General features: G+C 36.7%; 2 protein-coding genes across 3 annotated transcripts; one reads left to right on the plus strand and one right to left on the minus strand.

Moving 5' to 3' along the window:
• Positions 1–148: 148 nt before the first annotated feature.
• Positions 149–3,315, minus strand: LOC149717512 (ventral anterior homeobox 2-like). 2 transcript variants are annotated; one of them, XR_016366886.1, is made up of 4 exons: positions 2,991–3,315; positions 987–1,177; positions 256–723; positions 149–167 (listed from the first exon to the last, which is right to left on the minus strand). XR_016366886.1 is itself a non-coding variant. In XM_089839190.1 (3 exons), exons 1-3 carry the CDS (start codon positions 3,094–3,096, stop codon positions 409–411), a joined length of 612 nt encoding a protein of 203 aa, XP_089695316.1. In that variant the 5' UTR covers positions 3,097–3,315; the 3' UTR covers positions 208–408. The 2 variants fall into 2 exon arrangements, 1 of the variants encoding a protein (XP_089695316.1); XM_089839190.1 differs by lacking the exon at positions 149–167 and having other exon boundaries at positions 208–723.
• Positions 3,316–11,705: 8,390 nt separating this feature from the next.
• Positions 11,706–13,367, plus strand: LOC149717513 (uncharacterized). Its single transcript, XM_089839250.1, has 2 exons — positions 11,706–12,819; positions 12,879–13,367. The coding sequence occupies exons 1-2, from the start codon at positions 11,988–11,990 to the stop codon at positions 13,292–13,294; spliced, it is 1,248 nt and encodes a 415-aa protein (XP_089695376.1). The 5' UTR covers positions 11,706–11,987; the 3' UTR covers positions 13,295–13,367.
• The last annotated feature ends 150 nt before the right edge of the window (positions 13,368–13,517 follow it).

The raw sequence follows: 13,517 nt of genomic DNA on the forward strand, positions 1-13,517 counted from the left end.
GCCGCTTTTTGAAATGCCTCCAATAACTCATCATAATTTTTTCCTCTTTTCTTTCAAAGGGTCAGTAAACTTATATGGAGTAGGAAAGATTTCTAGGAAATAAAACGAGCCCTTACCTTGTTTGGAGGCCGCCGATTTTAATGATACACTATGATCGTTCGAGAGATCTAAATAAATCACGGAGCGCAATAAATTATACCATACTAATTACATTTCGAGTCTGTTGAATAAATTATAAAGTTTATTTTTTTTTACCCTTATGAAAAACATTTTAACGAGTTAACATCGGAATATAACTTCAATATCAAAATTCTTCTCAAAAGAAGACTGAACATAAACCACCCCGTGTTCTACTTTTCATCCTATTTTCATTCTCCCTTGAAAAATTGATATATACATTTATAATTTTCACGAGAAATGGTTGAAATAGGTGGACGTGGCTCGCGTCACGGATGGTAAATAGTCTTTGTAAGTCGGGGTTGGAATATATAATGACGGGGGTTTCTGATGATGAGGATGATAATGATGAAACAAAGATGAGGGTGGTGCTAGTGGTAAAGATGGAGGAGTCACAACCCCCAATTGAAAGGCCGGAGATGTCGATGTGGGTGACGTCACCGATGTAGGCAAACTCAAGACGTTTTTGGCTTGTTTATTCGAATCAGATTTACCATCGGCATCTTTTTTGAATTTAGTTCGACGGTTTTGGAACCAAACTTTAACCTAAATATTATAAAAATTGATTAAATCCCTTTCAAAGTATCATTTTGATGGAAAACGTGTCGCAACCCATTGAAAAATCCCTGATTTTTCTAGGTACTGTTACAACAGTGTGGTGACTTTAGACAGTACCAGCAGAACTTTAATTCGAAGTTTTTTCAAGCTTAATTAGGTTATCAGATATTTTAATTTAATATAATAATTTCGAAGCGGTGAGCTTTCCATCTAAAAGATATATGTAAATGTATGTTTCTTAAAAGTCATACTTGCGTTTCTGTTAGCCCCAAACTTTTAGAAAGATTAGTTCTATCTTTTCCTACAACATAACCGTGACATCTTAGAAATTCTCTTTCCAAAGCGTCAAGTTGCCATTGATTAAATGAAGTTCGTGACCTTTTTGGTCGATCCAAATCCAACCCTTTAGGGAAGAGGACCTTGCGAGTTTGACCCTTGCAATCTGTAATAATTAATCAACGCAACCAATATAATTTAGTCATATCCTAATCAATTTCAACAACTTTAATGGGCCATTTTCTCAACACGACTTGTATTTTTAATAAAATCTCAGTAAGTTTGTAAATTAAATTAAGATTACTATAAACACCAGTGGTAATAATTACTTCGTAGTCTTTAAATTAACCGAGTGTACAGGGTGTTTCTGAAAGGTCTGTCAGCAATTAAGGGTGCAGTTTTCTTTGAATGATTTCAAGTCGAAAATGTAACTTCTATGTCATTTTGCCGTCCGGGCCACTGTTTTCGAGTTATGATTAGAATGTTTTATGGATGACCCCTAAAATTTAAGTAAAAAACTGAAAGACAATCTAATTAGGGGTCATCCAATCATAACTCGAGAACGGTGGCCCGGACGCCAAAATGTCCTAGAAGTTACATTTTCGACTCTGGAATCGCCCAAAGAACATCCCCTTAACTTCTAACAGACCTAAGTTTTGAAACACCCTGTATAACAAACCCCAAACCCGTAAAGAAGCAATCAATATTTGGAACTAAGTATAATTTCCGAGATGTTATGTCAATACTTAAGTAACCGAATAAATATATAAGACTTATTTACGGGAAATACTGGACCACTAGCGAATAGAGGTTGCAAGGTCGAAAAAGACTCTAATTGGTCTAAACTGACTGTGATTTCAGCCCATAATAGCTCATTAGTAACCATAAAACTTCGATGTAGTGACTTTCTAATCTCTACAGAAACATCTTTTTCAAAGCCTCAGATAATAAAAAGCCTTGAAAGGGGTTATAAGACGATAGAAGTTGAAATAATTTTCATTCTGGATGAGGTTCGATCGAGGCATCGTTATAATTGGATCCAAAAAAATATATGGCTAATAATTTTGGTAGGTGGACGGACCGGGTCGACAGTTGGCCCACCAACTTCACTAAATGGTAGCTAAGGTACCAACGCTTATCTTTCTCGTCAAAAAATAGGAAAATTATCGAGAAAGTTGTCAGAAGACATTAAGGTAAGGCGTGTTAGCCGATAAAAGAGGGAGGAGGAAGTTTATATAATCTTATTTTACCACCGTGAAGTGGTGGTGGTCGCAGTTTTATCACATGCTGCTGTGCTGACCCTCAAGCTAATTTCGAATAAGAATAATAATTTTTTTTTTTTAGAAATTAATTTTTATTTTTTTATTTTATTTTTTATATAAAATTGTTGATATTAAATATGATAGTTTATATCTTTTTGTTTGTAATTCCGTTCAATATATTGAAAATATTAGTAAATAATTGAAGAATTGAAAAACAACAATGGTTTGGATCAAAATAAAACTATGCCACTCAAATATATGACTATATTAATCAAATTTTATGAAATAAATTAAAGTAAACTAGTTTAAAATGCCTAAATTCTGTATTTCCCTAATACACAACGTGCACTAAAGGTGCAGAGAAATTTCCTCATTCGTTTCTTCACTTTAACCGCGCTTCACAGGGTTGCCAGTATAATTTGTTATTAGAGCATCTTATGCATGCAGGTTTGGAATTTAATTATAATTACTGAATCGAACCGAATACTACAAGCTTTTCAGTCTGTTGTAGATAGCGGTTGAATTGCACACGTCACAAATGACTGGCAACACTTGTCCGCACATTATCTATACGGTAGTTGCGAGATTTAATCACTTTTAATGATGCTTTAAAGGCGAATTGTAATTTATTAGATTAAAATTAGATAGTACCTCGTATTTTTACAAATTAATTAATAATTTTGGAAATTTTGGGTTTTAAAAAGATATATAGCTCACCGGTAAAATGAACAACTTGACAATAATCCGGAACATCATCATCCGGCGAATTTTCTACACTTTTCGAAGCGATGTTCTGATTATCTTCGCGACCAATTCTACTCATACTTCTTTCTACTTTAATCTCTCCTTAAATAATGAGCAACTCCAATCGAAAGCGACAATAATTGGTAATTATAGCAAGAACGTGTACATCGACATCGGATTAAGTAGCTAGGAGCTTTGCGGGTGACGAAACGACTCGCTTTTACCAATAAGGAATAAGGTATGGACCACCACACGTACCATGCATGGTACCTACCTGGTCCTGTAACGAACGACCCCTTAAAAAGGAGGAGCCATATTTTACAAGGGGGCAGAGGAACTGTCCCGGGGAGAGCCCCGTGAAATATAAGTAAGTACGACCAGGTATGCATACACCTACTGGGAATCATAGTGTATCCTTCCATTTTCTCAACGTATCTAGGGCGGATTTTGTGCATGGGAAAAGCTAGACTAATCATCATTATGTATGATGAATATTACCTCGCTAATAATCGTAGCTCGCTGCGCGTTTAACCTAACGCGCGTAACCGACCGACATCGCGTAGCTACCAACCAATAGACAAATTCATTTATTACAAACAGAGAAGCGAGAGGGAGGATACCCAATGGCGGCCTCACCCCTGTGTGTTGGTTTCTCTGTCTATGAAATCACTGAGTTAGAAAGACGTCAGAATTATGAGGCGTGACGTAAAGTAAGTACTCAAGCCCGGCCCACAAAACCCGCATTGAAATTAACGTGGGATAAATAGGCGCACAATCATTCCTATTATTTGTATGTATTCCTATATATATATAGGGATAAAAAGTTTTTCCAAAAATTCCAATTGGTGAAATCGTAATTCTAAAGAGCGGAGAGTTTCAAATTTCATACTACGTGAAGAAATATTATTCTTGACAGCTATTGGGCCACGTGAAAGAAGAAAAAAAAGAAAACGTGGACTAATGACGAGAAATTCGTACAAATGGGGATAGAAATTATCGATTATTAGTAGCTCTCTATTTAACAGGATTAAAAGTTAACTCCTCCTATGATTTGCCCGTTTAAGTATCAAAGCCGGTGTAAGGTGGTCTTCTGGAGTTTGCAGATATCTACATGCATGTAGAACAGTTTCTCTAAATTGTCTAACAATGTTAGAAATTTTGCTAGTTTAAGAATATTCTCAATTTAAATTAAGAATAAAATCAACGAATTTAATTTCTATTAGAGATTCACTAGATGAATGAATGAAGGTGGTCCTACCTGAGAACAAATAGTTCGTTAAGATTGGAGTGTTTTACGGATGACACCGTTTAATTTAATTAAGAAACTGTAAGACAATTATTTCTAATTTAATTAAGGGGCCATCCCTAAAAAACTCCATCAAATCATAACTTTGAAACAGTGGTCCGGACGCAAAATGGAGATAGAAGTTACATTTTCCATTCAAAATCTATTTCCCAAAGAACATCCCTCTATATGCCAGACTTATCAGAAACACCCTGTACAGTTAGATCTGAACTATTTACTTTTCGATGACAAAATTTAAATTTTTGAATAAAACCAACCCATAAAGTTGAAATAAACACACAAAATATATCTTTTTGGTTATCGGTTAAGGCGTGGAGAAAGAAGAGGTCAGGTTAGGTTATATTTATTTCCACCCAGTTGCCTTCGAATCTAGGCAAGAGAAGAAGAAGAAGAAAAAAAATACCTCCAAAAATATTGTCTCCTAGACATCTCACACAGGTTAGACATCCAAATTATACGTTAAAAAAACCCCAAAAATCATATTTTTGACATGGTTTATTTATTCCCCCCTTTCATTCAGTCCAGTATCACTCCAAAAAAGCAACGCGTTTAAAGCTACGAGGTTAGGAAAATTAGAAAAGGTTGTAAAGATTGGTGACGTTGCAATCTCCGGATGGATTAGACCTAAGATTGGATAGTATAATAGCGGCGCCCATAAGAAAATAAATTCGTTGAAGAGACTATCTTTCTTGTCTGGAGACGATGTAGTGTATGAAATTTTTATCAATAGCGTTATAGGTCTGCTATAGCTCGCGACCGACAACTGAAAAAAATCCTTTTGAATCTCTAAAGTAAATGTCAGCACCTTTGAGCTCCTAAGCCTATTTTTCTCTTTTTCCATTCATGTCCTTCTTCCCAGCAATTGACCATAGACCCAAGAGTAAACGCCCATTATGCCCCCACCCGACCCCAAAAAAGGGCACCCCGAAAATGCCTCAACATCTTCCTTTTCAAATTTTGAAGAAATATAGTATATACCATTCTTCTCTTCTCCCCATAGCCTCAAAGGATTCAGTTCAAAGGGAGATTTTCCGCTCAGTAAATCGTTCAAACAAATCCAGTTTCACGCTTAATAAATGCCAAATGAACTCTAATATATGGATTAGGTAAAGGAATCAAAACTTGGTTAAAGGGTTTTATAAGAAAGTGTGATAGAATTGAAATTGTGAGCTCTGATTGTTTAAGGTTTCGTTGGATAGCGATAAAGTAGAGCTATCAGATCCTTTATTGTTGCAGTCAACGTTTTCCCCGGCTTGGCGAACTTCTTAAAGTATTCCAACCCAAAATCGCGAAGCTAGTCATCTTTGCACAGTGGAGATGGGCCCGTACATAAGCATTCCCTCTTTCACCTATATAATTTCTTGGTTCAAAAGATTGAAATCAATGATACGATTTATACGTTTTTGGTCCATTTCTCTGAATTTCTGAAATATGACCCTTTCGGTAGGGTTTTCAATGGCGGGTACGGACGGAGTGGTCCTATTTCCTTACCAGATTTTTTTAGAAATAGTTTCGGAGGAAATATACTCTTAGTGGGTATTCACCTTTCATATCTCCATACCCTCCCTCGATTGGTCAGAACTCTGGTTCGATTTTATTAAGCACTCTCATTAATTTCTTTTCACGAATTTTAATATTATATAACATATATTTAGTTCTCAGCAAAGGCATAACTTGAACCAGAAGCGTATAAACCTCACGTGAACCCAGTGGCTATATGGAGTCTGTTTATCAACGTAAGTGTTTTGGGTGTGGCATATTAGATCATCCAGAATTCCAGAAGATGATGACACGAGTTTGATTCCAAACGATTTATTGACATTATTTCACAACTTACACTGATGGTTCGAGCGAGTAGCGCTCTGTTGGTTAGTAAATAGGGTCAACTGTATGAATCGTTTTAGGAATGCATATACACTGTTAAAAATAAAGGTATTTTGAAGGTACTATAAAATACCTCCGCGACCTTTTTAGTACCCATGAACGTATTTTATTAGTTGTCTCACAGTGCGGGTATTAAATGATTTCGAAAAAGGTATTTTGGAAATATAAGGTATATAATGAAACCTTTTAGAGTTTCTGCGCTTCTGCTGGTATGTTATCGTACCCTGGAAGTAGAAAAGGACTTAACAGACTCCTTTAGAGGGAGTTTTTAGTTCCGGCGTGCTGATTATAATTAACACTACGAAAGTAAAATACATGATATAATACTTCAAGCCCAAATTCTCTAACACTAACTGTTTACTTCACCAGTAGCACTAGTAATGACAGCGTAGAAGAAATCTCTGTTGGAATATTATTAATAACCATAAAGAATAGGTTCGGTAGGGTAGAATAGGGTAGTGGTTTTCTACCCGAGATTTCAATTTCAATATCAAGTTTCCTAGCTAGTGGTTTTTCTTGAATATATAATTACATACAATTAACATTAATTATTTTCTTTGACAGCTATGTACACTAGCATACGTTACATCATTTAAAGGCAATACAATTATGATATAAGGCTTACATAGTTAATATAAAGGTTTGAATCCGAGCTTACGCCTTCAGTCGCCATTCAGAAAATATCCATGTATATGAGACCCTGAATTACCTTTACACTATAACAGTATCACACCTTCCTTAACAAGGGGAAGCTAAATATAGTATCGGGAAATGTAGAGTGGTTAATCCCTTGCTTACTATGCGAACTCTCACGACCCCGCAAGCCTATGGCGCAGACACTTAAAGGCGAGATGGAAGGCAAAATTTTACCCTCATCCCGTAAGCCCACAACACAGACACTAAAAGTTGAGATGGAAGGAAAATATTACTCTCGTGTCTTTCAGTCTCATTTGCATCGAAGTGGTGTATTGCTTACCATGTCTGAAAATGATTCAAGCCCGCGGTAATAAAGGAAAGTTTACCAGTTTCAAATGTGGCGCAAATATTTTTGATGGCGCGAAAGTATAATTTAGACCTGTTTGTGGGTTTTATTTGACACCTAATTCGGTAGCACAAAATACCTTTAGAAGTATATTATCGAACTTTTTTGAGTGTTAACAGGTACCCTTTTCGGTAATAAGGAGTACCTTTCACAATTTGAAAGTTTTATTCCGACCTTTGTTGAGGTTTAAATGATACCCATTACGGGATCACAAAATACCTTGTAGTCCTCAAAAGTACCTTCTTCAAGAGGTATTTCATAGTACCCTTACACAACGGTATTTTGTAGTACCTATATAGGTACGTCTGGGGATGCATTGAAAAATACCTTTAAAGGTACTAGACAGTACGGTTATTTTTTACAGTGTAGCCATAAGTTTATAAGATACGTTCCATAAGTATGACACTATACGTATACTTCGTAATGTTAGAGACTTACTGAGAGCATAGTTCGAGAACGACTACACCAGGAAAGCAAATGCTGGTCGCAAAAAAAAAAAGTAATCCTTAGTTGATTATACAATACAACGGCCATGTTTAAACGGATATCCCATCCAAAAACTAGCATATTTCTTAAAAACCTCGTTATAAAACGATGATAGTTAGAGGATGTACTCTAGATTGATAGCTATCTCGCTCCATGGAAGCCTCAGGGATAAAAAATCTCTCTAAACCGCGTAGTATTATTAAAGAATGACAATGAGAATCCTGGTACAGATATAGGAAACCCATCTTCCTAGTTATCAATGGAAAGGCACAATTCTAGAAAAGATATCAACCGTTTTTCTATGCCATCGAATCTTCCATACAAATACATTATATCTCCCCCCCCTTAAAGGCATACATACATATTTCTATAAAAAAAAACTTTTATTGTACTTTTGAAAAAGGGTCTAAAACCGACCCTACTCGAACTCCGAACTCTTGTAAACGTCCTGGTTGGCCCGGTGAGGAGGGTGAAAGGGGGGTTTTATTTTTTATTATTATATTCAAAAACCACTAAACCTAAACGGGAACCGTATAATTTTTTTTAAAAAAATGCAAACATATAACGTCACAACGAGTTCATCTGGAAGTCTTCATCGAAAGTTTGGAATCATTCAAGCGAAATTTAGTTTTTTTAGGTTTCAAGATGGGTGACAGACAGACAGACAGACAAAATAGGGCTTTTCCTATTTCTGATCGAGGAAATTATTCACTTACCCTGTTAAGTTGGACTTTTCATTAGACACCATAGCAAGATTACGCGTGATTATAGTAATTATCAGCGGTAATTAGTTCATTATGTCGGTCGCCACCTAATTTTCTCACTTGAAAAAAAATATTCTATAGGTTAGGTTTTCTCTCCCCTCTCTAATTTAATCAATAGAACATTAAATTTAAATTGAATTAAATTAATAAATCGACACTGGTAAAACGAAATAAACAAGCACTGATTAAATTTGACATCTGGCCCAGGAACGTGCTTACATTTTAAGGGCGCGCCCGACGAGGGGATAATCACTCTCGGGTTTCCTGTACCGATTACGGATTACTAGTTAATCATTTTAACATTGTCATGGGCAGGGTTTTTAAAGATTACACGTACAGTCAAAGGTACACCGATTACGTTGGGTGGTTGGCCCCTCGTCGCCCGACAGGCCCCCAACAAGGGTCTTACTTGAAAAAAAAAAATATTAGGAAAATTATGAAATTTATAATTTTATTTTTATTCATATGTTCGGTTTCATAGCGAAAACTGAGAATAAAATTGTCTTAAAAACCGCGAAACGTGATTTTCTACTTATGGCTCTTGAAAATGGAACATTCTCCATGAGTCCATTGAATTCTAGTTGACTCTGGAAATAATTCTAATTGAAAAACAGTAGCTCTGTTGCTCTATAACGATATTTAACATAACCTAGACGACTTTAACACATATTTCTTAAAATACTTACCAAGAAAATAAAATTTTACAATAAACAAAGTAGTTAAATTGTTTTTCTTTGTCGTCTCTCTCTATCTCAGTACAGTTTTCCCATGCAAAAACGCAGATATTTTCACAAAGGTAGATAAGCAGTGGCAGAAAATGCCTTTATCTAGTTGTCCACTGACACCGGTCAGTCAACAGTGGACAACAAGAGAAAGGTGCATCCGAGAACTGCGGAAAAAATATGCAAATACGCTCCATTTCTTTTGCAAATACGCGAGAAAGTACGCGACCTAGCTGCAAACAATCTTGAATGTGTTGCCATTCCTAGCACCGCGATTTTATGTTCTGGGACAAAAGAAAACTCTTCAAGCTCACTCTCCTCCACCTACGTACGTTCAATGGGACTCGCGTTTCGATACAAGCAACGAGCGCTTCGCATTAATATTATTTCTGGGGGTGACCAGGGTGTTGTTTCGCTCTTTCTTACTTCTCAGAGATTCTATATTAAACTTCATCGTCGCTTGGCAGTAAAGTTAAAGGCTAAAGGTAAGCTAATATTTCATAGAAAACAGTTTCAAGTACCGTTAATCGTGTCGTGTTGGGCAGCGTGCGTTTTCTGGGAGGAGTTGAAAACCCCTTTTTCCCGAGCTATATAGTTTTATTTAATTCTCTTTGGTTCGAGATCGTACGCTGTATAGTTCGGTTTCCGTGCAAAAGTTTAGGCGTATATTTTCGTTCCCCGATACTCTATCAGCGGCTTGGTTTTCCCCCTTTAAATCTATATGTAAATTTAGGGTCTTTGGGGGTAAAACCAGGTACTGAAGGTTTACAGTAATTTGGGTTCGATTCGCCTTGGTGCTACTAGAAAAATACGAGCGAGGCCATGCAGAGTTTTTCTTTTTTTTATTTGGTTGTTAGACCACGCGAAATAGAGCTTTAAAACACTATGGCACTGTACCATTGGTGTTATTATTATGGTTAAAGGAGGTGGTACTAATGTTCAGCTATAGCGGAATACATACAGATTTTAGGAATCATTGCGCCCTCGTATCTCCAACGTCAATTTCTACGTGGGTTTTGTGGGCCGGGCTTGAGAACTTATGTACAGTCACCTCCCTTATCCCTGGTTGGTAGCACTCTGGTAGCAATGAGAGGTCGGGTACACGAGCTAGGTTCAACTTGCAGCGAGATAGAGGTAAAATTCGTAGTACATAATGATTAGCCACAAAATCCGCCTAGATACGTTGAGAAAATGGATGGATACACAATGATTCCAATAAGGTGTATGCATACCCGTTCTTATATTATTTTTAGGCTTAGCTAAGCACGATATTGGACGATTATAAATAAACGACGTTAGAAATATAATCGAAAACAACGCTCTAAAATAATCTAAAAGGGCACTTAAGGCAGGGTGAAACTTCTTCATTGAAAAATTGTTTTACTGGACTATAGATCTACCGATACTTGCCCCTTCCTTGGGTCAAATCAATTCAACCAAGCCTCTCAAAGGCTATAACCGTTAACCCTTGTTGCGACCAACAAGGAGTACTTTTCTTGAATAGTTCCCAAATAAAACCACAATAGGTTAGATTAGATTAGATCAGAATAGGTTAGAGTAGGTCAGATCAAGAAAAATTAGCTACTAAGGTTGGGTTATTCTGGTAAATTGCGCAACAACGTTTGATCTTTGTAGTTTTAGGTACTGATACCGATAGCTTGTAAAGATTTAAAAGAGACGCGAAAGAAATTGGCTTGGTATACATGTTGAGTAGCTTCACAATTTCATCAATTGCGTTGAAAAATATACTTTTTTACACCCACCAAACCTAGATTTGTTTCAAATATCTCCGAATAAATGCACCAAGAACGATTGTGTATGTTTCCGTCGTCTACAAGATCCTGACTCAGATCCAAGGTATAACAACAAGGATTTATTAATGGACTCGCTTTATTTTACGCGTGTTCCATAAATGTGACACTGGTCCCTCAAAAGTATGATTAATTTTTCTATAATTTAAGGCTTTGTAATTGATGGTAATGGTTTTCAGCTTTCCTTTAAGTTGATATGATTTCTAAACTACGGGACCAAATCATTTTTAATTACTTCTTTCAAGCGCTGTTATTCGGGAATATGAGATTACATTCGTGGCAAAATTCATTTGGTAGGCTTACGCTATTTGAATTCGTGGAAATGAAAAGCATAGGGTCAGAAAAATGCTTTCTCCGTATCGGAATCATTAGAAGAAAAGATCGCGTGTTTGAGGGTTGACCAACCCACTTTTCATATAGCTACTGCCGCTGCTTTAGCTATAAATAAGCAAAAAACCTATTTTTCGGGTCGACTGGAGTGGTCAACGCGAACTGTCCGAGCGAGTGTGTGGGTGGGGGCGAAGAATTCCCATCGACCCGAACAAAAAACACTTTCATTTGAAAATGGTTTGATATTATAATCACGCTATTTCTTTAGTCATATAAAGCTACGAGAAAGGTTATTTTATAACCCCCAAATTCCTTTGGATTTCTATATATAATATTGGTAGCCTTCTTGGTTAATGGAGAGACTATTGAAGCCTATTTTTTCGATTAGCGATTTCAGTTTCACCGATAAAAAACTATATATATATTAATTAATTATTTCCTCAGGCTTTCAAATTACGGTCGTTAGTGACGTCATACTAATTACTAATTCTTCACGAGGCAAGACTCGTGGTATAATATACAAAGATTCACGTGCAATCAGTTATTTCAAAAATTATTTTTAGGCTTAAACAATAAACAAATTCGGCTCTTTCATAAATAGTATTAAAACATCAGAAAATCAAAAATGATTCCTAGTGAAGTTTCGGTAATTGTAGATAAGTTCGACTCCTTTATTTCGGACACTATTCGAGTACTTTTTGAATTTTCGAGGAGTATTCCTAAAGACTCTGAAGTCTTCTCTACGGCCAGATCAAAGATAACAGCCGCTACTAACAACATTCTCCGTTGGAAGGACATATTCGCCGAAAAAGCCAGTTCCTGTGCCACGCTAAAGGCGATTGATGAACTAAACCACCTTCTGGACACAGTGTCTGGCTTAGTACGCGAGACGATAAATGAAACCCAATACTTCATTTGGAAATGCGTTTACGACGAAGCTACCACGAGTCAACTATTGGCCACGCGTCGATGGTTGAACCTCGAAGGACTTACAAACATGACGCCCGTTGTGGAAGAAGCCATAAAGTACTACAGAAATCATAGTATTGAGATGAACGAATGGAGAAAGAGGCTATCAAAAGGTTCACTACCAGGAATCGATGAATTGGACCAATTTCTATCCAGCGTCGAAGTTTTCACGCAGTCTGAAGCCAAAATCGTCGAGTTTGTCGAAAAGGAGACGGGGAAAATAGGAGTCTTGCACCATTTGGACGAAGACTTGTATTCAGAATTGAAGGAAATAATTTCACAGAGTTCGTTTCCGGAATTCAAACATTCAAGCGACGAGGTATCGAGGGAAGTTATCAGGGAAGATTACGCAAAAGCATTGTCTTACGTGGCCACTTTTCAAGCCCAGTTAAAGGAACAATGTCTTGAAGAATTTGGAAATATCTTCAAAGATGACGACCCAAGTTACCTAATGGAGCTAATTAATACCGTGGATGACGAATTAAAAGGCGAGCAATTAGTTTCTTGGGAGTTAGACCTTTATTTGATCACGTTTTTATCCTTGTAGAGTTGGACAAGCTAATTGAAGAGCTATCGAACCAACTGGTGGATATTTACGGTGACGAGATGAACTTTGAAGATTACGCGAATCGAAATGTCCACTCTCGCGTACGAAGTGTCAGCGAACAATGTCGTAAATCGTTACAAGACGCGCTTGCCACTCAACTTTCCAATTATTACACGGCGTTCTTGAAAGAAATGATAAAACTAGACCACGTCTTCGGAAGGTGGATGGCCAAAGCCGCGGACAGTTCTAACGCGACTCAAAAGGTTAAGGAGGTCAAAAACTACCTACAGGATAAAAAGAGTCATCTAGAAAAAGTTGTAGCTCAAATTTGCGACGGTAATCTCGTCCTAATCACGGATATTCATGACCTCAGAAATTATTTGAAAACAACTGAAGATGAACTTCGACAAATTTAAATTAATAATGTTAATTAATATAAAAGTAAAAATTATTTTACCTGAACAGCAATAAATTTACTTGAAAGTGTCACCGTTATTCTTCAAAGTGATATACTATACATATGCAATTAAAAATTATAATTTTTTGGGAGCTGTAAGGCTTTACAAATCCAATGAACACAAACAAAAAAGCATGCTGGCCAACAATTCAAATTTCCCACCAATAATCAAATTCGCACAT

This window comes from Phalangium opilio, unplaced genomic scaffold (assembly GCF_054372755.1).
Source record: "Phalangium opilio isolate 3A_F unplaced genomic scaffold, DU_Popi_V2 ptg000003l_1, whole genome shotgun sequence".
NCBI classification, from domain to species: domain Eukaryota; kingdom Metazoa; phylum Arthropoda; class Arachnida; order Opiliones; family Phalangiidae; genus Phalangium; species Phalangium opilio.